Source organism: Oncorhynchus mykiss, chromosome 11 (assembly GCF_057628025.1).
Source record: "Oncorhynchus mykiss isolate SJ-2025 chromosome 11, ASM5762802v1, whole genome shotgun sequence".
NCBI lineage: Eukaryota > Metazoa > Chordata > Actinopteri > Salmoniformes > Salmonidae > Oncorhynchus > Oncorhynchus mykiss.
Genome location: NC_143032.1, coordinates 29,585,802 through 29,608,298, shown reverse-complemented (window position 1 = coordinate 29,608,298; position 22,497 = coordinate 29,585,802). Strand labels below are relative to the sequence as shown.

At 41.4% G+C, this 22,497-nt stretch overlaps 1 protein-coding gene and 1 long non-coding RNA gene across 2 annotated transcripts in view; one reads left to right on the top strand and one right to left on the bottom strand.

The window, feature by feature from the left end:
- The first annotated feature begins 1,166 nt into the window (after positions 1 to 1,166).
- The window catches only part of LOC110535563 (cadherin-18), a 504,366-nt gene continuing 483,035 nt past the window's right edge, over positions 1,167 to 22,497 (top strand). The window contains exon 1 of the mRNA XM_090189869.1: positions 1,167 to 1,347. Within this exon, the coding sequence (XP_090045995.1) occupies positions 1,290 to 1,347 (58 nt within the window). The 5' untranslated portion in view covers positions 1,167 to 1,289. The remainder of the gene's footprint in view (positions 1,348 to 22,497) is intronic.
- On the bottom strand, positions 17,232 to 17,727 carry LOC149979542 (uncharacterized). The gene is made up of 2 exons (XR_016484273.1): positions 17,503 to 17,727; positions 17,232 to 17,400 (listed from the first exon to the last, which is right to left on the bottom strand). It is a non-coding gene; the product is annotated as an uncharacterized LOC149979542 (long non-coding RNA).

The following is a 22,497-nucleotide window of genomic DNA, read 5'->3' as shown; positions in this document are numbered from 1 at the left end:
TGGAGTTAGTGCTACAGGGTGCAAATTTCTGTTTGAAAAAGCTAGCCTTAGCTTTCCTAATTGACTGAGTATATTGGTGCCTGACTTCCCTGAAAAGTTGCATATCACGCGGGCTATTCAATGCTAATGCAGAATGCCACAGGATGTTTTTGTGCTGGTCAAGGGCAGTCAAGTCTGGGGTGAACCAAGGGCTATATCTGTTCTTAGTTCTACAATTTTTTAATGCTTCCCACAGTTGTGTCAAGTTAGTTTTATGTCCATTGGGTGGTGGACCATTCTTGAAAGACACTGGAAACTGTTGAGCGTGGAAAAACCCAGCAGCATAGCAGTTCTTGACACACTCAAACTGGTGTGCCTGACATCTACTACCATACCCTGTTCAGTCACTGAAATATGTCGTCTTGCCAATTCACCTGCTATATGGTACACATACACAATCCATGTCTTAATTGTCTCAATGCTTAAAATTCCTTCTTTAACCTGTCTCCTCCCCTTCATCTACACTGATTGAAGTGAATTTAACAAGTGACATCAATAAGAGATCATAGATTTCACCGTGATTCACTTTGTCAGTCTATGTCATGGAAAGAGCAGGTGGTACACATGTTTAGTATACTCGGTGTATATGTACCTATATTAGCAAATGGGGAAAACAAAAATACAGTTTAAAACCTGTTAAGGATATGGCAGACATACGCCCCCTTTGGAGAGATTGGGTACCCCTAGTAAACTGGAAAAAAAATCTGTCAAAAATTGCTAATATATGCAAATAAAAATTATTATTGGATAGAAAACACTCTAAAGATTCTAAAACCGTTGGAATTATGTCTGTAAGTATAGCAGAACTCACAGGGCAGGCATTCTTCCAAACTAGTTTTTGTGTCCATGAAAGTTGGAGCAACTTTGACGTCATGGCCCCCACCCTTCCCAACCAGTTATGATTCTGGGGACACTTTCTATCTCTTCCGCTAGATGTCCTCTTTCATTAGAGCTTTGAATTGTTCAAATCCCGCGAGAATTGACCCTATGGGAGTGAAATTAGTGCGTGCCACGAGAGAATAGGCTGTGCGTATGGGCGCGAATTGGTCCCAGCCATTCCTTTGTTCCAGCACTCAAGAGAAGGGCAGACGATGGCCGATTGAATTGAAGTTTGTTTTGCGTGTCTAAAACATCATAAAGCTTGCTTCTGCACTTAGTTTGACCTGTTTAGTCGACATATAATATGTAATTTTGAAGTTTTGCTGCGCAACTTTTCCGGACCAGAGGACGTTTTGGGTGCATTTCAGCTGATGTTATTAGCAGTAGCTAATACAAAGACGCAAGACTTGAAACCAAACGATGTATTGGGTAAGTATGAAGCCTTCCAGAACATTCTGAACGAAGACCATCGAAGGTAAGGGAATATTTATGCTTAAATCTGTGTTTCTGTTGACTCCAACATTACGTGGAAATGTAGCTTGGAACTGAGCGCTGTCTCAGCATATGGAATAGTGTGCGATTTCTGTAACGTTAAAAATAAATCTAACACAGCGGTTGCATAAAGAAGCAGTGTATCTTTCTAACTATATGTAGAACATGTATATTTAGTCAAAGTTTATGATGTCTATTTACGTTATCTTGCCGCGCTACATAGATTTCCTGCGGGCATTTTTGAGTAATTTCTGAACGTGAACTCACTGTAAATGGACATTTATGGATATAAATGGCATATTATTGAAAAAAAAAATATGTACTGTGTAACATGTCATATTACTGTCATCTGATGAAGATTTTCAAAAGGTTAGTGAGCGATTTATTTTTTAATCCTGCGTTTGTTGATTGCATGTTTTGGCTATTCAAATGAGCTGTGTCTGGTGGTGGTTTTACATATATATGTGCTATGTTTTCGCCGTAAAACATTTTAGAAATCTGACTTGCTGGCTAGATGAACAAGGTGTTTATCTTTCATTTGAGCTATTGGACTTGTTAATGTGTGGAGGTTAAATATTTTTAAGAATATTTTTGCGTTCCATGCGCCACCGTTTCAGCTGAACGTGGGAGGGTTGATCCCCAATTGGGAACCAGTATCGTAGACAGGTTAAAGTCACACAATGTATAAACCTATTACAACTGGAGCAGGCCGACCCTGCTGAGTGTGCAGGCTTCAGTTCCAGCCCAGCACTAACACACCTGATTAAATGTATCAAATGTTACGCCTGCCCCCGCTCTCCCTCTCTGGCGCTCGAAGGTGCCAATCTGCCCTTCATTACGCACACTTGTCACCATCATTGTGCGCAGGTGCGTAATATTGGACTCACCTGGACTCCATTACTTTGTTGATTACCCCCTCTATATCTGTCTGCCCCTCACTTTGTTCCCTGTGTCAGCATTGATGTCGTTATTTTCCCACTGTTCAGCCGCTGGTCCTGTTCTATGTTCGTGTTTCATTAAATGTTCACTCCCTGTACCTGCTTCTCGTCTCCAGCGTCGATCCTCACATCAAACATAATTACTTGATAATCAAGTGTGCTATTGCAAATCTGGAAAATAAGTCTGCTCCCCAAGTGGGCAGGGATCAGTGGAGGGAGGTTGGACACCTCTGGTATTGATACTTTTTTGTTCACCTGAAATGTTGCTTTATTAATAATAGCATACTTGTTACTAAGATGTCCAACCTTTACATATGAGTTAGCCTACTTGTACACTTTGAGAATAGATTAAATAAAGTGTGTGAAGTATTTGAAGTGAAGTGTTTGCTTGTCTTAATTGTTCAATTAACTATTATTCAAGATTAACTACTGTCAATGTTGATTTGATCACAGTCGTGCATCAAAGAGGGGAAGGGATCTCTAATTTGTCTGTGTTTCTGTGTTGTATTCTCAAATAAACATAACATTTTTGATCAGTTGTAAGCTCTCCAATTCGTTTTATTTGATTGTCACTCTTTCTCAAGATATCAGCCATTTGCAGCTGATAATGGCATGCAACGCTAAGGCAACCATAGGCCTTGATACTGTACTATGATGGCATTAGCCTTATGGGCATTTGCAATGCACCCCTTGACATTGTGTATCTGAAGCAGAGAATAGCTTTAACTCAGACAATTGTTTACATATTGCTACAAAAAAATTATTTGTTCTCAATTATAGAAATGATACCAGTAGACAGTAGAATTATTCTAATATATTTTGTACATGCCTTGTGCTGACATGAAATTGTTTGGTGCAAATCCAATCCATAGTCGGTAGTGAAATATCTGGAAGCAGGAGATGATGGCATCCCTAGCTTAAAACACACACACAACTGCTACAACCAAGTTCAATGCCAGATACTTTTCTCCCAGAAGTTCTGAGTGGCACTTGTCTCTTGTATTTATTATGGATCCCCATTAGCTGCTGCCAAGGGTTATTCTAAAATTGATTAAAAACTGAAATATAACATTTACATACGTAAGTATTCCAACCCTTAACTCTGTACTTTGTTGAAGCACCTTCGGCAGCGATTACAACCTTGAGTCTTTTTGGGTATGACGCTACAAGCTTGGCACACCTTTATGTGGGGAGTTTCTCCCATTCTTCTCTGCAGATCCTCTGAAGCTCTGTCAGGTTGGATGGGGAGCGTTACTGCACAGCTACTTTCAGGTCTCTCCAGAGATGTTCGATCGTGTTCAAGTCCGAGCTCTGGCTGGGCCACTCAAGGACATTCAGAGACATGTCCTGAAGCCACTCCAGCAATCACTCCTGCATTGGCTTGGCTGTGTGCTTAAGGTCATTGTCCTGTTGGAAGTTGAACCATCTCCCCAGTCTGAGGTCCTGAGCGCTCTTGAGCAGGTTTTCATTAAAGATCTCTCTGTACTTTTCTCCGTTCATCTTTGCCTCGATCCAGACTAGTCTCCAAGTCCCTGCCACTTAAAAACATATCCACAGCATGATGGTGCCACCAACATGCTTCACCATAGGGATGGTGCCAGGTTTCCTCCAGATGTGACTCTTGGCATTCGGGACGAAGAGCTAAATCTTGGTTTCATCAGACCAGAGAGTCATGTGCCTTTTATTGAGGTGTGAGTTCCGTCTGGTCACTCTACCATAAAGGCCTGATTGGTGGAGTTCTGCAGCTCGGTGCATTCTACTTGTCAATTCTTCTCACAAATACAAGTAGAGATGAAGTCAATCTGTCCTCCTCTTTGAACCAGGAGAGATTGACATGCATATTATTCATGTTAGCGCTCTGTGTACATCCTAGGGCCAGCCATGCTGCCCTGTTCTGAGCCAATTGCAATTTTGCTAAGTCCCTCCTTGTGGCACCTAACCTCATGACTGAACAGGAGTGTGACAAAAATAGGGCCTGCAGGACCTGCTTTGTTGATAGTGCTGTTAAGAAGGCAGATTAGCTCTTTATTATGGACAGACTTCTCCCCATCTTAGCTGCTACTATATCAATATGTTTTGACCATGACAGTATACAATCCTGGGTTACTCCAAGCAGTTTAGTCACCTCAAATTGCTCAATTTTAACATTATTCATTAGTTGACTTAGTTGAGGTTTAGGGTTTAGAGAATGCTTTTAGTTTTTGAAATATTTAGGGCTAGCTTATTCCTTGCCACCTATTCTGAAACTAATTGCAGTGCTTGATTAAGTGTTGCAGTAATTGCAGTCACTGTAGTAGCTGACGTTTATTGTTTTGAGTCATCTGCGAACATAGACACAGGTTATACATAGGTTAAGTCAATATAGGACTTGTTTCACTGTGGATCTAGATAATTTTGTACCTGTTTCCTCCAGCATCTTCACAAGGTCCTTTGCTCTTGTTCTGGTATTGATTTGCACTTTTTGCACCAAAGTACGTTCATCTCTAGGCGACAGAAAGCATCTCCTTCCTGAGCAGTATGATGGCTGCGTGGTCCCATGGTGTTTATACTTAGGTACTATTGTTTGTACAAATTAACATGGTACCTTCAGTTTGGAAGTTGCTCCCAAGGATGAACCAGACTTTTGGAGGATTCCCATTTTTTTCTGAGGTCTTGGCTGATATCTTTTGATTTTCCCATGATGTCAAGCAAATAGGCACTGAGTTTGAAGGTAGGCCTTGAAATACATCCACTGGTACGCCTCCAATTGACTCAAATGATTTCAATTAGCCTATCAGAAGTTTCTAAAGCCATGACATCATTTTCTGGAATTTTCCAAGCTGTTTAAAACTTCTTAGGGCTGCAATCCCGTTAACGGGATGATATGACAATAGCCAGTGAAAGTGCAGGGCGCCAAATTCAAAACAACATAAATCTCACAATTAAAATGACTCAATGTATTTTATACCATTTTAAAGGTAATCTTGTTGTTATTCCCACCACAGTGTCCGATTTCAAATAGGCTTTACAGCGAAAGCACCACAAACGATTATGTTAGGTCACCACCAACTCACAGAAAAATTACGCAATTTTTCCAGCCAAAGAGAGGAGTCACAAAAAGCACAAATAGAGATAAATTAATCACTAACCTTTGATGATCTTTATCAGATGACACTCATAGGACTTTATGTTACACAATACATGTGAGTTTTGTTTGATAAAGTTCATATTTATATAAAAAAATCTCAGTATACATTGGCGTGTTACGTTCACTAGTTCCAAAAGCATCTGGTGTTATTGCAGAGAGCCACATCATTTTACAGAAATACTCATCATAAATGTTGAAAAATACAATTGTTAGACATGGAAATATAGATATACCTTTCCTTAATGCAACCGGTGTCAGATTTAAAAAAATATTTTCGGAAAAAGCATACCATGCAATAACCTGAGACAGCGCTCATTATCCGCCTTGTTGGAGTCATCAGAAATCACATTATAAATATTCCCTTACCTTTGACAATATAATATTGTCCATTATTTATGTCCAAGTAGCTACTTTTGTTAGCGCGTTTAGTACACAAATCCAAACGCTCATGCAAGTCCATCCGAACGTCAGACGAAAACTTCAAAAAGTTATATTACAGGTCGAAGAAATTTTTTATAGAATCAATCTTTAGGATGTTGTTATCATAAATCTTCAATAAAGTTCCAACCGGAGAATTCCTATGTCTGTAGAGAAGCCATGGAAAGCAGGTCGCTATCATGTGAAATGCGCATGACCAGGACCTGGCTCTCTGCCAGACCACTGACCCAAAGAGCTCCCATCCAGCTCCAGAACACAGTAGAAGCCTCATTCAAGTTTCTAAAGACGGATGACATCTAGTGGAAGCCCTATGAAGTGCAACTTTATCCATATCCCACTGTGTATTCAATACGGGCTGGGTTGAAAATCGACCAACCTCAGATTTTCCACCTGTTTGGATTTCTTCTCAAGTTTTTGCCTGCCATGTGAGTTCTGTTATACTCACAGACATCATTCAAACAGTTTTAGAAACTTCAGGGTGTTTTCTATCGAATTCTAATAATAATATGCATATATTAGCAACTGGGACTGAGGAGCAGGCCGTTGACTCTGGGCACCTTTCATCCAAGCTATTCAATACTGCCCCTGCAGCCATAAGAAGTTAAAGGCACAGTCAACTTAGTGTATGTAAATTTCTGACCCACTAGAATTGTGATACAGTGAATTTTGTGTGAAATAATCTGTCTTTAAACAATTGTTGGAGAAATTACTTGTGTCATGCATGAAGTAAATGTCCTAACCAATTTTCTGTCACGCCCTGGTCGAGGTATTTTGTGTTTATCTTCATTTATTTGGTCAGGCCAGGGTGTGGCATGGGTTTTTGTATGTGGTGTGTTTTGTCCTGGGGTTTTGTTAGGTATTGGGTTTGTGGTTTAGTGGGGTTCTCTAGCAAAGTCTATGGCTGTCTGAATTGGTTCTCAATCAGAGGCAGGTGATTATCGTTGTCTCTGATTGGGAGCCATATTTAGTCAGCCATATTCTTTGAGTGTTTCGTGGGTGATTGTTCATGTCACTGTTCGTTTGCACAAGATAGGCTGTTTCGGTTATGTTTATTGTTTTTGTATAGTTCGTGTTTTTGTCTTCATTAAAGATGTATCGAACAAACCACGCTGCATTTTGGTCCGATCCTTGCTACACCTCTTCGTCAGAGGAGGAGATAGAAGAAAGCCGTTACATTTTCCAAAACTATAGTTTGATAACAAGACATTTGTGGAGTGGTTGAATCATGAGTTTTAATGACTCCAACCTAAGTGTATGTAAACTTCCGATTTCAATTGTAGGTGTCTTGATAGAGGTCAGCTGGTGAACCTACAGTACATAAACAAATGAAAAGCACACCTGATGTTAAAATATCACTTCTTTAGGTCACCTACAGTATACCATCAGACTCTTGTTTGTTTTTGTTTAATTCATTCTGGTGTTTTACTGTCATATGAAGATTAAATCTATTGCTGGGCTGGAACAACCAACAAAGCAGGTTGTCCTATCCCATTTAGGCCTTTATCCTCCTTATGAATAAGTTCTCAACAAATTGTCATTGGGTCAGTGCCACTGGAATATTATGGACAATAACGTCCTCCGCCAGGCTATATTGTACAATTTGTATCTCCCCTTTTCGCCATCCTAGATTAGATGGTTGGATTCAAGACAAGGTTGTTTTTATTTATCTGTTTGTCAGTGTCAACAGAGTAGGCCTAGGCACCCCTGTGATGTGTCATATTAATAAGATTCTGTTAATGTCCACAGTCATGTAAAGTGTATTAGACTTGCACAAAATGTGTTAATCAAAGGCCACGTTTTTCCCTCACATATAGATTTATGCCACTACGCGCTCAGCAATCTACTAATTAGATTGAGTTACATTATTAGCCTAATAAATTATGACCATACAATCTACTCATCACATTAGGAATAGTGGTCTGCAAATGTAATGATAGATGGATGCAATGCTTTATAAGGTGCAATTTTACAGTGAAAAAATGGCTTCCCCAAAACTTGAAACTCACAAGCCACCTATGAGAGAGACACATGCTAATAGCTAGACTACAAGCTATTAGAAAGCTAATGTTGGCTAAATTAGTCTTGTTGTCAACACCAGGTTAGCATAACCGCTAACAGCTAAACTAAACTCGAAATCGATCAGACTTATGAGTGATAAAATGATCGACACAGACTCTGTACTGACATCTGTCTAGGCTCAGGTCTTGATGGCAAAAAGGCTTCTACGCTTATCTTGTCTTACATTGGCTTATTTTGTTGCCTTACAACCTGGAATTAAAATGGATTTTGGGGGTTGTTTGTATTATTTGATTTACACAACATGCCTACAACTTTGAAGATGCAAAATGTTTTATTGTGAAACAAACAAGAAATTAGACAAAACAGAACACTTGAGCATGCATATCACTTCCGGCGCCGACTGAGATGGCCGCTTCGCGTTCCTAGGAAACTATGCAGTTTTTTTGTTTTTTTAGTGTTATTTCTTACATTGTTACCCCAGGTAATCTTAGGTTTCATTACATACAGTCGAAGAAGTACTGAATATAAGAGCAACATCAACTCACCATCAGTACGACCAGGAAGATGACTTTCCCGAATCCTCTGTTCTGCCTTTCACCCAGGACAACGGAATGGATCCCAGCCTGCGACCCAAAACAAAGACGTCGTGAAAGAGGGAAACGAAGCGGTCTTCTGGTCAGGCTCCGGAGACGGGCATATTGCGCACCACTCCCTAACATACTTCTCGCCAATGTCCAGTCTCTTGACAACAAGGTTGATGAAATCCGAGCAAGGGTAGCATCCAGAGGGACATCAGAGACTGTAACGTTCTTTGCTTCACGGAAACATGGCTCACTCGAGAGACGCTAACGGAATCAGAGCAGCCAGCTGGTTTCTTCATGCATCGCGCAAACAGAAACAAACATTTCTAGTAAGAAGAGGGGCGGGCGCGTATGCCTTATGGTTAACGAGATGTGGTGTGGTCACAACAACATACAGGAACTCAAGTCCTTCTGTTTACCTGATTTAGAATTCCTCATAATCAAATGTCGACTGCATTATCTACCAAGGGAATTCTCTTCGATTATAATCACAGCCGTATATATTCCCCCCCAAGCAGACACATCGATGGCTCTGAACGAACTTTATTTGACTCTTTGCAAACTGGAAACCACATATCCTGAGGCTGAATTCATTGTAGCTGGGGATTTTAACAACGCTAATCTGAAAACAAGACTCCCTAAATTGTATCAGCATATCTATTGCGCAACCAGGGCTGGTGAAACCTTGGATCATTGCTATTCTAACTTCCGCGACGCATATAAGGCCCTCCCCCGCCCTCCTTTCGGAAAAGCTGACCACGACTCCATTTTGTTGCTCCCTGCCTACAGAGAGAAGCTAAAACAAGAAGCTCCCGCACTCAGGTCTGTTCAACGCTGGTCCGACCAATCTGATTCCATGCTCCAAGACTGCTTCCATCACGTGGACTGGGATATGTTCCGCACTGTGTCCAACAACAACATTGACGAATACGCTGATTCGGTGAGCGAGTTCATTAGAACATGCATTGAAGATGTTGTTCCCATTGCAACGATTAAAACATTTCCAAACCAGAAACCGTGGATTGATGGCAGCGTTCGCGTGAAACTGATAGTGCGAACCACTGCTTTTAACCAGGGCAAGGTGACCGGAAACATGACCGAATACAAACAGTGTAGCTATTCCCTCCGCAAGGCAATCAAACAAGCTAAGCGTCAGTATAGAGACAAAGATGAGTCGCAATTCAACGGCTCAGACACAAGAGGTATGTGGCAGGGTCTACAGTCAATCACAGATTACAAAAAGAAAACCAGCCCCGTCACGGACCAGGATGTCTTGCTCCCAGGCAGACTAAATAACTTTTTTGCCCGCTTTGAGGACAATACAGTGCCACTTTACACGGCCTGCAACCAAAACATTCGGACTCTCCTTCACTGCAGCCGATGTGAGTAAAACATTTAAACGTGTTAACCCTCGCAAGGCTGCAGGCCCAGACGGCTTTCCCAGCCGCACCCTCTGAGCATGCGCATACCAGCTGGCTGGTGTGTTTACGGACATATTCAATCAAACCTTATCCCAGTCTGCAGTTCCCACATGCTTCAAGAAGGCCACCATTGTTCCTGTTCCCAAGAAAGCTAAGGTAACTGAGCTAAACGACTACCGCCCCGTAGCACTCACTTCCGTCATCATGAAGTGCTTTGAGAGACTAGTCAAGGACCATATCACCTCCACCCTACCTGACACCCTAGACCCACTCCAATTTACTTATCGCCCAAATAGGTCCACAGACGATGCAATCTCAACCACACTGCACACTGCCCTAACCCATCTGGACAAGAGGAATACCTATGTGAGAATGCTGTTCATCGACTACAGCTCAGCATTTAACACCATACTACCCTCCAAACTTGTCATCAAGCTCGAGACCCTGGGTCTCGACCCCGCCCTGTCCAACTGGGTACTGGACTTCCTGACGGGCCGCCCCCAGGTGGTGAGTGTAGGTAACAACATCTCCACCCCACTGATCCTCAACTTCAGGACACAGCAGAGGGAACACCCCCCTATCCACATCGATGGAACAGTAGTGGAGAGGGTAGCAAGTTTTAAGTTCCTCGGCATACACATCACAGACAAACTGAATTGGTCCACCCACACAGACAGCATCGTGAAGAAGGCGCAGCAGCGCCTCTTCAACCTCAGGAGGCTGAAGAAATTTGGCTTGTCACCAAAAGCACTCACAAATTTCTACAGATGCACAATCGAGAGCATCCTGGCGAGCTGTATCACCGCCTGGTGCGGCAACTGCTCCGCCCACAACCGTAAGGCTCTCCAGAGGGTAGTGAGGTCTGCACAACGCATCACCGGGGGCAAACTACCTGCCCTCCAGGACACCTACACCACCCGATGTTACAGGAAGGCCATAAATATCATCAAGGACACCAACCACCCGAGCCACTGCCTGTTCACCCCGCTATCATCCAGAAGGCGAGGTCAGTACAGGTGCATCAAAGCTGGGACCGAGAGACTGAAAAACAGCTTCTATCTCAAGGCCATCAGACTGTTAAACAGCCACCACTAACATTGAGTGGCTGCTGCCAACACACTGACTCAACTCCGGCCACTTTAATAATGGGAATTGATGGGAAATGATGTAAAATATATCACTAGCCACTTTAAACAATGCTACCTAATATAATGTTTACATACCCTACATTATTCATCTCATATGTATACGTATATACTGTACTCTATATCATCTACTGCATCTTTATGTAATACATGTATCACTAGCCACTCTAACTATGCCACTTTGTTTACATACTCATCTCATATGTATATACTGTACTCGATACCATCTACTGTATCTTGCCTATGCCGCTCTGTCCCATCACTCATTCATATATCTTTATGTACATATTCTTTATCCCCTTACACTTGTGTGTATGAGACAGTAGTTTTGGAATTGTTAGTTAGATTACTTGTTGGTTATTACTGCATTGTTGGAACTAGAAGCACAAGCATTTCGCTACACACGCATTAACATCTGCTAACCATGTGTATGTGACAAATAAGATTTGATTTGATTAAATAGACCCCAAAATGTACTGCATATGTGTGCCAGTTCACGCAAAAGTTGGCATTCATAAAAACTGAACTTGATGTGAGAATGTGCATTCCTCCACGCAAAATTTAAACTATGCATATGCACATCTGCTAGTGGTTGAAAAGTTGCAATGCAAGCTGGCAAGTAAGTATTTTGTGCAAATGGCGGCTATGATGAAAAGCTTACTCATAAAAAATATTTAAACAGGAAAATATATTAACAAGAATGCAACCATTTGCTGTTAATGATGAGCAAAAATCTATTAGAATTTATTTATCTAAAATAATTAGACATAGGAATCTTATTCCTATTTATTTTATTTTCATAACCACTGCAGAATATATTCCTCACCTTTTCTAACCATGAAGGGTTCATATTCCCAAAGGACCCATACAACAAATTACCATGCACAGCTCTCATTTAATTGGACCTAGTAGCCTAGTAAATAGATAAGCTATATGTTTTTAATGTTTTGTAATATCATTGGCAGTGCGGTGTATAACACCTGTGTACAGTCAAATTTAACAGCGGATCTTTTACATTGAGGTAGGCCTATCCATCAAGTTATTGTCAGGTGCACAGGTACAGTGAAATGCCTTTCTTGCTCTTTCCCAACAATGCAGTAATGAATATCAGTAGCACTATCAAAAAAATGATACAAAAATCAAGTAGAAGAAAATAGAACTGTAACTACTGAAAGTAGTGTAATTGCATTTATTTGCCTGTCCTATAATGTTTCAGAATTCACGGGCATTCCATCATATTAAACAATGTTTTGCATCGACGTTTCCTCCAACCCGCTGACAGGTCCACGACAATTTACCATTGTTTTCTCTTCCAGAACCTGACAGTCCTTTCCCAGATACAGCATAAATTACTGCTGAAGATTAAAACATTCTGCCAGCACAGTAAATAGACCGGTGGCTTATGTAAAATATTTCACTGCTGTATGATGGGAGCGGGACATCATTGCCTATTTTATCTCAGAGACAATAGCATACCAAGGCAGAACACACAAACCCAATAATCTATTGAAAACTATTGATAAATGTTAAAAACAATTATTATTTTACATTCCATGGCCTAATAAAGGGTGTTATTGTCACCATAAAAAGGTGAATGGAGGCATTATCCAGGCAGCGTTATAATGCATTTCACACCCGCACAGTTTTATGAACGGTCAGATTTGTAACGGGAAACATGGGTATGTATGATGTGCGGCAAAATTATAAATCTCTATATTTTTGTATGTGCACAGATTTTACAGAAATGGCTCAGGCAGATATTTAGTGCATTTGTGAATAAGGCCCCTGGTGTTGGGACTGGTGCTTGTGCTGGGGCTGTGTCTGGTGCTGGAACAGGGATTAGTGTTGGATCTGCAAAGTGGAAGAAGGACAACCTGAGGAGCGAGCAGACACACTTGAAAGCCCAGGTTCTGAATGTCAGTGTTAGTACTCCCCTGTGGCCTGCTCGTTCTGGCATAGATCTTTGGTCCTTCCTCCGCACTTGGTGTGGTGATGGATCCTGGTTTTGGTGGGGTGGTGGGGGTATGGCCATCGGCCTGGGCTGCCATGGAGCACTCACAAATCGTTGGTACATGTGTTCAGTGTGAGTGCATTCATGGAGGCAGTTCTCTGTTCATACCTTGTGCTGTCTATGGATGGATTCTCTAGTGGAGAGGCAACCATGAAGAGCCGTCTGAAGAAAGTCTTTGTTCTGAGTATATTGTCAGGGTCATGATGATGGGTTATTAGGGGGTTTCCAGGGTTGGTCATTCTTTTGTAGAGGTGGATGAGGGCCTCTAGCGGGTCGTTGGTGTTGGGTGGATCTTGGCGGTTCATGGGTCTTGGCCTGCCTCCCCACTAACTGCCTGGCTGAGGAATGCTGGAAGGGGAATGCTGGAAGGGGTGATGGTGGTTCGGGGGTCCTGAGGCTGGCTGGTTGGCTGCTGTGCGAGATCAGGGCCTTGGGTGGCTGAATGGGGGGTTCAAGGGCTATAAGAAGCAGGATAGATAGATCTCAGCCAGTAAGGGCTGGGTGGAGGATCAAGGGTAGTAAAGAGTGGAGGGGATGTATAGAGTGGTATGGGGAAAGGTTTTGGAGGGGGATACGGTTCCTCTGAGGGGGTAGGGGACATAGGTGGGCCTGCGTGCTGGCTTTGTGGTTAGGGTTTTGATTCTGGGGTTGTTTTGTCGTCTGGTGTCTTGTCTGTGTGCTTTTTTGTCTACCTTTTACATTTTCCATCTGTCGTCTGGATTTTGTGTGTTCTGGCCACAGTGATTCTACTTATTGATTGTTAGAGAAGAAAATGAATTTTAAGAGGGGAAGGTTTCTGGGGGATCTTGGATGGTGGTGGGGCGTCTTGGGCCGTTTCTGGGGCGTCTTGGGTGGTCTTGAAACTGACTTCGAATGATTCCTGTGGCCCTGGGGGTTTCAACAGGCAGTTAAGGTCAGATGACACAAAGCCCATACCTCTCTGGAGAACTGCCCTAATTCATTCCAGGTGGGTCATGGTTTCTGGTCTGGTGGTTGTTGCAGTTGTTGCTGTTGTTCCTCAGCGATAAAGAAGTTCCTTCCTCCATTCCATGGTTGTGGTGGTGTTTTCTGTGTCTGGTCTCTCCTTCTGTTGAACTGCTCGGGATGGTTGACGGTCAGCTGATCCTGGTCCGGAAGGTGGGAGCATGATGGAGGGCAGATGGGAAAAAAAAGAAGCAGGGGAGGAGGTCTGCAGGCCATGTGGTGGAGAGAGTAAAGGCTAGCCACAGAAGCGCCTCGAGGCCTGCAGACCGTCGTCGCCTCAGGAGCTGCTCCGGTGCTGGTTCTGGGTGCTAGGGGGGTCCGTAATGTCTGTGGACTGGGGAGTCAGGTCAGGCCACGGTCAAGCCAACCTTCAGTTGTCGGAGCACTGTGCCACAGTCCGTCAAAAGAAAAAAAATGAGAAGAGAACCTGTCGCTGCATTGCAACATTAAAAGCGGGAGGTGGCGGGGGCTGAAGATGTCTATATCTTTAATACAGGACTAGTAAAGGCCCAGTGCAGTACTTTTGTGATGGGCCAATCAAGGACATTCAGAGACTCGTCACGAAACCACTTCTGTGTGCTTAGGGTCGTTGTCCTGTTGGAAGGTGAACCTTCTCCCCAGTCTGAGGTCCTGAGCGCTCCTGAGCAGGTTTTCATCATCTTCTCTGTACGTTTCTCTGTTCATCTTTCCCTCGATCCTGACTAGTCTCCCAGTCCATGCCGCTGAAAAACATCCCCACAGCAAGATGGTGCCAAAACCATGCTTCCCTGAAGGGATGGTATTGGCCAGGTGATGAGCAGTGCCTGGTTTCTTCCAGACGTAGTCACTTGGAATGTATTTCAATTAACAGGTGTGCCTTGTTGAAAGTTCATTTGTGGAATGTATTTCCTTCTTAATGCATTTGAGCCAATCAGTTGTGTTGTGACAAGGTAGGGGTGGAATACAGATTGTTTTACCTTTTTGGTAAGTGCATATTATGGTGAGAACAGCTCAAATAAGCAAAGAGAAACAACGGTCCATCATTACTTTAAGCCATGAAGGTCAGTCAATATGGAACATTTCAAGAACTTTGGACGTTTCTTCAGGTGCAGTCGCAAAAACCACCAAGGCCTATGATGAAACTGGCTATAATGAAGACTGCCACAGGAAAGGAACACAGAGTTAACTCTTCTGTAGAGGATAAGTTCATTAGAATTACACGCCTCAGAAATTGCAGCCTAAATAATTGATTCACAGAGTTCAAGTAACAGACATCTCAACATCAACTGTTCAGAGGAGACTGTGCGAATCAGGCCTTCATGGTCGAATTACTGCAAAGAAACCACTACTAAAGGACACCAATAAGAAGAAGATACTTTCTTTGGCCAAGAAACACGAGCAATGGACAATAGATCGGTGGAACTCTGTCCTTTGGTCTGATGAGTCCAAATTTCAGATTTTCTGTTCCAACCACCGTGTCTTTGTGAGATGCAGAGTAGGTGAACAGTTGATCTCCGCATGTGTGATTCCCACCGTGAAGCATTGAGGAGGAGATGTGATGGTGTGGGGACTATACATTTTTTACAACAGGACAATGACGAACACATTTTATATAGTTTGTCTTCACTATTATTCTATAATGTAGAAAATAGTAAAATAAAGAAAAACCCTTGAATGAGTAGATGTGTTCAAACTTTTGACTGGTACTGTATCTTTTTTATTTTGATTGTTCAGTGGGTGCTGCAGCACCTACTTCCAGCAGCTATGTTTGCTCTTAGAACCAGTGGTGTATTGTACTGAAGTAAAAAATACTTTAATGTACTACTTGTCATTTTTTGGGGTATCTGTACTTTACTATTTCTATTTTTGACAACTTTACTTCACTAGATTCCTAAATAAAATAGGGTACTTTCTACTCCATACATTTTCCCTGACTCCCAAAAGTACTCGTTATATTTTCAATGCTAAGCTGGACAGGAAAAAATTGTCCTAATCACGCACTTAGAGAAAATCCCTGGTCATCCCTACTGCATCTTATCTATCGGACTCACTAAAAACAAATGCTTTATTTGTAAATTATGTCTGAGTGTTGGAGTGTGCCCCTGGCTATCCGTAAATAAAAAAACAAGAAAATCATTCCTTCTGGTTTGCTTAATATATGTTGAAATAGAAAAATGTATACTTTTACCTTTGATACTTAAGTATGTTTCAAACAAAACACTTAGACTTTTATTCAAGTAGTATTTTACTGGGTGACTCACTTTTACTTGAGTCAATTTCTATTAAGATATCTTTACTTTTATTCAAGTATGACAATTGGGTACTTTTTCCACCACTGCTTAGAAACCAAGGCATGAAGTGGCTTGCAAAATTATTCACCCCTTGGTATTTTTCCTATTTTGTTGCATTACAACCTGGAATGAAAATGTTTTTTGGGTGGTTTGTATAATTTGATTTACACAACATGCCTACCACTTTGAAGACGCAAAATATTTTTGATTGTGAAACAAACAAAAATAACTAAACTTGAGCCTGGATAACTATTCAGCCCCCCAAAGTCAATACTTTGTAGAGCCACCGTTTGCAGAAATTACAGCTGCAAGTCTCTTGGGACACGTCTCTATAAGCTTGGCACATCTAGCCACTGGGATCTTTGCCCATTCTTCAAGGTAAAACTGCTCCAGTTGCTTCAGGTTGGATTGGTTCCGCAGGTGTACAGCAATCTTTAAGTCATACCAGATTCTCAATTGGATTGAGGTCTGAGCTTTGACGAGGCCATTCCAAAACATGTAGATGTTTCCCCTTAACCACTTGAGTGTTGCTTTAGCAGTATGCTTCTGTCCTTCTGGAAGGTGAACCTCCATCCCAGTCTCAATTCTATGGAAGACTGAAACAGGTTTCCCTCAAGTAGGTTTTCATCAAGGATCTCTGTACTTTGCTCTGGTCATCTTTCCCACGATTCTGACCAGTTTCACAGTCTCTGCCGATGAAAAACATCGCCGATGATGTTCTCGGGGTGAAACAAGTCATTTTTTCCATTTAACTTTTTTTGAAATCCCAATAAAAACCTATTTAAATTTCAGGTTACAATGCAACAAAATTGGAAAAACGCCAAGGGGGATGAATACTGTCACGATTCTTCAAAATCGAACCCAGAAGCAGACCAGGACAAGGAGAGTAGGAAGAAGGTGAGTATTTATTTACAAGTGAATGTGAATGGGTAGATATATCCAGGTGGTGTAGCGGGTAGCGGTGGTGAGTTGATGGGAGTAAATAGGTGGATCCAATGGGGAAGCGGAATCCTCTGACGACCAGGCGGGAATGGGGTAAATGACCCGGGTGAGTAACTGAAGACAGAACAAACAGAGGTAAGTTCAAGGCAAGCAATACGTAACAAACAACAAAACAAATTCTATCCAACTTGAGGCTGATACTCTGGCACAACATACTGTTCATGGCTAACGATCCGGCAGGGAATGGAAGTCAGGTCAGAGCTTTTGAAGGGGAGAGGTGATGATCAGGACAGGTGTGCAGATTACTGATGGGATACAGGTGCGGGTGAACATCGATCTCCCAACAAGCTAATTCGCCAGGCAACCAGACAGGGTGCGTTCCAGGACACCGGAAACACACTCCAGGACAGAAACACAGGCAAACACAGACTCAGGAAGCGGGATTTGTGACAAATACGTTTCCAATACACTATATTTCAACTATTGACCATGATGGCGTAAAGTAAACTTCCTGCTTCGTCCCTCTGTCTAGAAGAGGAAATAACTATCATGTCATAAACCTAGCAAGAGTGAACCTTTTGCTCAGTGAATTGGATAATTGTCACAGGAGTTGTGCGTGGGGAGATGACTATTGAAATATGTCAATCCATCTTTCAATGGGTAAAGCTACAATATATTTCATAGGCTATTTGTTTACAAAAGTTGCACTTTCACATCTACAGCCAAGTATTGTTGTGTTTTCAGTGTTAAATCCTTTGTTTGATCCTGAAACAGAGATTCAACTCAATGACATGCAACTACATTACTACTCAATGAAAGTTCCACCAACAATACTATATTGTACCTTAAGAGTATTTTGTAATTGAAAAGCCATAATAGATTTATAATTTAAGCTTATTGATGTTCAGTTTGCAATACTGTTAAAGAACATTACAAAACACAATGGCACTTTCATCATTTGGATGTGTCTGCTGGAGCTATATTGACAATTTATCTGGTATTCCAAGACCTCTGCATATTTAAGTTTTCTGCAGTTCTTATTAAAGAATATGTAAAAAGAGGGATTGATATAGAAAGCAAACTTTTAAATAATTGAGCAATCTGTTAAAATGAGCTAAAACACGGCTCTCATCATCAAGCAGTGCCTGATGCAGCAGCGAACAGCACAGCTCCGAGGTCTACTGCAGTCTCTCATCAATAACCCCCAACGCCTGAGTCTGTGATGTGTTCCAAATTGCACCCTATTCCCTGTATTGTGCACTACTTTTGACCAGTATCCTAAATAGGAAATAGGGTGCCATTTGGGATGAGCATAGCTGAGCCCCACTGTCTTTTATCTGCCCTGCTCCCCAAGCTGTCTCCTTAATGAACTGCTGCCCACACAGTCCCATGAAAGGCGGTGGGAAATTATTCCTATTTTAATAGATCCTTAACTCATAGCTCCATGCAGCCCCTGACAACACCAGTCCCTGATTGCAACTTACTCTGTGAAACTGCAAAGCCTCTGAACTTCAAATGTTCGGCAGCAGCAGAGTCAGTGAGAGTATCAGTTTCTGAACGTCTTTAAAACAGTGTTTCCAAAATGACATGTTAGGGGGTTAATGACTTACCACCATGTCTGGCTTCGTTTGAAAAGCATCAATCTGACCTAATGCATTGTTACATGTAATAGACCAGTAATGAATCTGTGGTATTATGAGTACTGCTACAGATCTATAGGTCAGGCATCAGATATCAGAGTTCTTAAGAACATTAACGTAGGCCTATGATTTTACACACATAGATTACAGCCTAGTTACCATTTAATGGATGACAGTGAGCGATTAAGGGATATTTACCAACAGTCCAGGTCAAGTGAGAGACCACAAAAGACAGAAACCCCAGTGGTTTGTATCAGTATTACAGTCTAAAGAATGTCCACCATTGTAAATGCATCTGAACATTGTGTTTTGATGTACCTGAAATCTGGATAAGGATAGGATTAGAAAAAAATAAGATATTACAGTATTTCTCAAAGCAACCTTTGTTGCCAATGCAGAGCCAAACTGCACAAAGGAAAAAGATCAGACGCAGGAATTTTTAATGAATAATTTCAATAGATGACCTTCAAACCTCCGGTGAAAGCGAGAGTGCAATGCTATTTTTTTCTATTAAGAGGAAACATTGGTAAGTAAAAAAGGTGAGTATTTCAATTCAGTTACTATGCTACATGACCAAAAGCATGTGGAGACCTGTTCGTCGATCATCTCATTCCAAAATCATGGGCATTAATGTAGAGTTGGTAGGCTTTCCACTAGATTTTGGACCATTGCTGTGGGGACTTGCTTCCATTCAGCCACAAGAGCATTAGTGAGGTCGGGCACTGATGTCGGGTGATTATCCCTGGTTCACAGTCAACGTTCCAATTCATCCTAAAGTTTTCGATGGGGTTGAGGTCAGGGCTTTAAGCAGGCCATTCAAGTTCTTCCACACCGATCAATAAAAAACAATTCTGCATGGACCTCAAATGGAGTAACCAAGTAAGTGTTAAACAAATCAAAATATATTGTATTTTAGATTCTTCATAGTAGCCACCCTTTGCCTTGATGACAGCTTTGGACATTCTCAACCAGCTGCATGAGGTAGTCACCTGGAATGCATTTCAATTAACAGGTGTGCCATGTTAAAGTTAATTTATTTCCTTCTCAAAGCTTTTGAGCCAATCAGTTATGTTTTGACAAGGAAGGGGTGGTTTACAGAAGATAGCCCTATTTGGTAAAAGACCAAGTCTATATTATGATGAGAACAGCTCAAATAAGCAAAGAGAAATGACAGTCCATCATTACTTTAAAACCTCTTCAGTCTACCCCCTCCTTTTTCGAACATTCTGTTAAAAATCGCGCAACATTTCAGCGTCCTGCTACTCATGCCAGGAATATAGTATATGCATATGATTAGTATGTGTGGATAGAAAACACTCTGAAGTTTCTAAAACTGGTTAAATCACGGCTGTGACTATAACAGAGCGTGTGTTTCATCGAAAAGCGCAAGAAAAACTGGTCACTGAAAGCTGAAAATAATATTCATGCGCCACTTGCATGTATGTATGACACCAAATTAAATAGGACCAAGGATGCAATTCCCACAGCTTCCACACGATGTCGCCATTGTCGTCATTTTCCTGAGAGTTATTTCTTGGTCAAACAAAGGAAAGGGATTCCATTTCTTCCGGTCTCCGACAGGATGTTTTGGAGGAGAGATTTCCGACCATGATTTCAAGACGTGGAGCTATTGAATACACATCGCCCCGTGATCATTTGGATAGATTATAAACGTTTACTAATACCTCAAGTTGGATTACAAAAGTATTTCGAAGTGTTTTGTGAAAGTTTATCGTCAACTTTTTTATTTAAAAAAATGACGCAGCGTTTTGAAACAATGTTTTTTTCTGAATTACACAGTTTCCATAGATGGCTATTTTGGGTATATATGGACCGATTTAATCAAAAAAAAGACCCAATAGTTATGTTTATGGGGCATATAGGAGTGCCAAGAAAGAAGCTCGTCAAAGGTAATGAATGTCTTATATTTTATTTCTGCTATTTGTGTAGCGCCGGCTACGCTAATTATTTTTTTTACGTCGCCTTCAGGCATTTTGGGGTGTTGCATGCTATCAGATAATAGCTTCTCATGCTTTCGCCGAAAAGCATTTTAAAAATCTGACTTGTTGGCTAGATTCACAACGAGTGTAGCTTTAATTCAATACCCTGTATGTGTGTTTTAATGAACGTTTGAGTTTTGACGAGTACATTTAGCATTTAGCGTAGTGCATTTGCATTTCCAGGTGCCTAGTTGAGACATCTGCCTCTCAGATAGGATTAACTGTTAAGAAATGAAGGTCAGTCAATCCAGAAAATGTCAAGAACTTTGAAAGTTTCTTCAAGTGCAGTCGCAAAACCCATCAAGTGCTATTATGAAAATGGCTCTCATGAGGACCACCACAGGAAAGGAAGACCCAGAGTTACCTTTGCTGTAGAGGATAAGTTCATTTGAGTTAACTGCACCTCAGATTGCAGCCCAAATAAATGCGTCAGAGTTCAAGTAACAGACACATCTCAACATCAACTGTTCACCAGTCTCAACGTCAACAATGAAGAGGCATCTCCGGGATTGTCAAGTCCTGACCTTAGTTCCTTTTTTATGTCTCTATTTTGGTTTGGTCAGGGCGTGAGTTGGGGTGGGCATTCTATGTTTTTCATTCTCTGTTTTGTTCTATGTGTTGTATTTCTATGTGTTTGGATTGGTATGGTTCCCAATCAGAGGCAGCTGTCAATCGTTGTCTCTGATTGAGAACCATACTTAGGTAGCCTGTTCCCACCTGTGTTTGTGGGTAGTTGTTTTCTGTTTTTGTATTCTGTACCAGACAGAACTGTTTTGGTTTCGTTCATTCTCTTTTGTTGTTTTTCCATTCAGCGTTCAATTCATAATAAAAGATGAACATGTACCACGCTGCACCTTGGTCCTCACCTTCTTCAACCTACGACAGCCATTACAGGGATGCTGGCCTTCTAGGCAAATTCAGCTGTTTATTTATCCATCAGTATGGTGACTAAGTCAGGGAAAGCTAAATCTAAGTCTAGATATACAGATGTACACACAATTTTAGAATAAATTGATTGGGAAAGTGAGAGAGAGATTGTTCTCAGATGATTCATTTAGCGATTGTGGAGGAATATATTTTGAATGGGAGAGGACATCGTTTTGGACTGGTAAGTTCTTATCATGCTAATGCCTTTGTTTGAAATTAATAATATAAAATGTTATTTGTGATTTTTATTTTATTTTAGAAGCTATATATATACATGTAATTTCATGAAATGTGAGATGCGTGTATCTGCCGTCCCACCCCAAACCACATGAAATAGCCTATTTGAGGCTGTTGAGGGGAGGGCAGGCCCACAACAATGGCCAAAGTGAAATGGAGACATGATAAATGTCATGTAGCACACTCATTTTGGAAGTTATCATTCTGAACCTTTGCACAAGTACTGTTGCCCTCTTATATTTTTCACTGAAATTGTCCCCGTCATCCTATCTGCATGTTTGCTAATCTTTTCATTTTAAAGATGATGATACAAAAATGAAATAAAAAAACATGTTTTCTTTCATAGTTTTATCATAACCAGATCTATTGTGTTCTCCTACATTCAATTCACATTTACACAAACTTCA